Source organism: Rattus norvegicus, chromosome 18, assembly GCF_021556685.1.
Source record: "Rattus norvegicus strain SHRSP/BbbUtx chromosome 18, alternate assembly SHRSP_T2T, whole genome shotgun sequence".
In the NCBI taxonomy this organism is placed as follows: domain Eukaryota; kingdom Metazoa; phylum Chordata; class Mammalia; order Rodentia; family Muridae; genus Rattus; species Rattus norvegicus.
This window is the reverse complement of record NC_141551.1, coordinates 873,079-876,223: the sequence shown is the minus strand read 5'-3', so window position 1 is coordinate 876,223 and position 3,145 is coordinate 873,079. Positions and strand designations below refer to the sequence as shown.

Below are 3,145 nucleotides of genomic sequence, written 5' to 3'. Positions count from 1 at the left end.
GCAGGCATGAACTTTTAATACATTTGTATTTAGGATTTTAAGAGAAAAGGTTACTTTTAGGTGACCTTGACTATTTCCTTAAATGTTTCTCCTATAAATTTTCAAGTGTAGCTAAAAAGGAAGATTTCTCTTTTGTAAATATAGTTTGCCCCTAAACATACCTTTCTGCTTAGTGGTTGTTTCTACCTGAATGTGGGGTTCTGTACAACCTGAAGTGAATAATAAGCAGTGAGAGTAAACGCATTGCTAGGATTTTTAAAATACATACCATGATACTTCACCCTCATCTGTTGAAGTCAAAAGCCTACTGAATGAAATTACAACAAATACTTTTTTTTTTTTATTAACTTGAGTATTTCTTATATACATTTCGAGTGTTATTCCCTTTCCCGGTATCCGGGCAAACATCCCCCAACCCCCTCCCCTTCCTTATGGGTGTTCCCCTCCCAACCCTCCCCCCACTGCCGCCCTCCCCCCACCAGTCTAGTTCACTGGGGGTTCAGTCTTAGCAGGACCCAGGGCTTCCCCTTCCACTGGTGCTCTTACTAGGATATTCATTGCTACCTATGAGGTCAGAGTCCAGGGTCAGTCCATGTATAGTCTTTTAGTTAGTGGCTTAGTCCATGGAAGCTCTGGTTGCTTGGCATTGTTGTACATATGGGGTCTCGAGCCCCTTCAAGCTCTTCCAGTTCTTTCTCTGATTCCTTCAACGGGGGTTCTATTCTCAGTTCAGTGGTTTGCTGCTGGTATTCGCCTCTGTATTTGCTGTATTCTGGCTACAACAAATACTTCAAACCCAGATACTAGAAGTGAATTATACTGGATATTACATGTCATATTTGAACCTCCAGGAAATTTTACTATGGTTCAATAGGAGACAAACTTCCTCAAATTTTACACCTAAGTGCTTCTATCTTACCTGTTTTCTAATTATGTCTAGTAGAACACATGGTGTGCCATTTAATGGTCTTCCTTCTTATTTGAATTTAATACCAAGTGGTCAAACTCAAACTTGATTACCCTACATTTGTCCTTTTAATTAATATGGAAAAGGAGCAGAGGCTTTTCAAATAAATATACACAGGCACTGAAGGTGCAAACCTATGGTTTGGAAAGAACGGCATTTTTCAAAGAATTGTAGAGACAACAATAGCTACAGCAAGTTTCTTGCCAGCAGGTATTAACTCGTGGAGATTGAATGACAAACTGAGCAAACTGGGTTATAATGTAAATAAGATCTCATCAATTGCTTGGAGCTCTGTGGCCCAGGTAGTAGGCACATAGGGGCTGGCGCAGGCGCACTAGCAAGGGCACCTCACACACGTGCTATGTCAGGGCACCGTTGAGGACCCAACTGTGGTGGAAGATGGCGTCCACCTTCAGGAAGTCAAATGTGGCCTCCACCAGCTACAAGAAAAAGGTGGGTCCTAAGCCTGAACTCACCGAAGATCAAAAGCAAGAAGTTCGGGAAGCGTTTGACCTCTTCGATTCTGATGGGAGTGGGACCATCGATGTGAAGGAGCTGAAGGTGGCCATGAGAGCACTCGGCTTTGAACCCAGGAAGGAAGAGATGAAGAAAATGATTTCAGAAGTGGACAAAGAGGCCACAGGAAAGATCAGTTTCAATGACTTCTTGGCTGTGATGACTCAGAAGATGGCCGAGAAAGATACCAAAGAGGAAATCCTGAAGGCTTTCAGGTTGTTTGATGATGATGAAACAGGGAAAATTTCATTCAAAAATCTCAAGCGCGTGGCCAACGAGTTGGGGGAAAGCCTCACAGACGAGGAGCTGCAGGAAATGATCGATGAAGCTGATCGTGATGGTGATGGAGAAGTGAACGAAGAAGAGTTTCTTAAGATCATGAAAAAGACCAACCTTTATTAAGTGACTGGCTGGGGTCCCTGCTTCTGTTTTTGTGAAAGTATAACAGAGCAGCTGTGGTCTGTTCCTTCTTCCTGCCTCCTGTGCTTGATTAGCTTCTAAGCCTCCAGATCAATTATAAATTTTGAAGATACTTACTATGTGAGTTCTGTTGTTTAATTCTCAAGAACAAATCTCAAAGATCTTCGAGGCTGGAGTCCACTCACTGCTTGCCATTCATTAAACTGAACAGAGGACAGCTTTCTGGGTCAAACAAAACTGTGGTTCTCTGGTCACTTTAGTGATTTTAAATAACATGCATATACCAGCGATTCCTTCATTTCAAGTTAGTGTACTAGCATGGTAAATTAGAATTTACCAGAAGGTTCACTGTAGCTTTTCACCTAAGTGAATACTGCTCTGAAGGATAATAATGTGGCTACTTAAGAACTATTTAAATTAAGGAAAGATATTCCTCAATAAAACCTTGCTTGCGCTTCAAAAAGGAGTGTAGGTTTGTTGAGTGTAATGACACAGCTATAATCCCAGCACTTGGGATGCAATGTGCAAAGCTAGCCTAGGCTTACATAGCTCCAGGTCATCTGGAGAGTATAGAGTAAGATCCTGTCTCAAAAACAAAAACAAAAACAATAAAAAAGGGTACTGGGGAGATAGCCCACTTGGGAGAGCTCCTGTTGTGCAAGCTTCAAAATCTGAGTTTGAATTTCCAAACTCTGGTATCCTGGGTATCCTAAACTCAAGGTAAAGTCCAGTAGTATCCCTTGGAGATAGGCAGATCAGATCAGACAGATTTCTAGAGCTCCTAGAGTATCCAGTTTTAGCTTTAGGTTCAGGGAGAGACCTGTCTCAGTATAGTGAACCAAGTGTATTGTCACAACCCTTTAATTCTAGCAATAGGGGGGCAGATGCTAGTGGATCTGTGATTTCGAGGATAGTCTGGTTCCAGTAGTGAGTTTCAGGCTAGCCAGGGCTTTGTGGTGAGATCCGTTCTCAAAAGAAAGGTGGTGAGCACATACACACATGTATGCTGGTACACACATCCACACAAACATATATATTACACACACAGAACTGAGACTTTAGCTCAGTACTAGGTTACTTGCCTAGCAACTTTAAGGCCTTTGTACAAGAAAAGGGCTTGCCTTTGCGAGGTGGTTAACTGCAATAATGACTGTTTTCTATCTTGACTGCATGTCAGTGTGTCTTTAACGAGTCTAAATTATCTACTGAGGGGTATGGAGAGAGGACATGAAGACATAGCAC

The 3,145-nt window shown here is 42.1% G+C and overlaps 1 protein-coding gene across 1 annotated transcript; it reads left to right on the top strand.

Moving 5' to 3' along the window:
• Positions 1–1,316: 1,316 nt before the first annotated feature.
• Positions 1,317–2,019, top strand: Cetn1 (centrin 1). Its single transcript, NM_053461.1, has one exon. It carries the CDS (start codon positions 1,367–1,369, stop codon positions 1,883–1,885), a length of 519 nt encoding a protein of 172 aa, NP_445913.1. The 5' UTR covers positions 1,317–1,366; the 3' UTR covers positions 1,886–2,019.
• Positions 2,020–3,145: the final 1,126 nt, after the last annotated feature.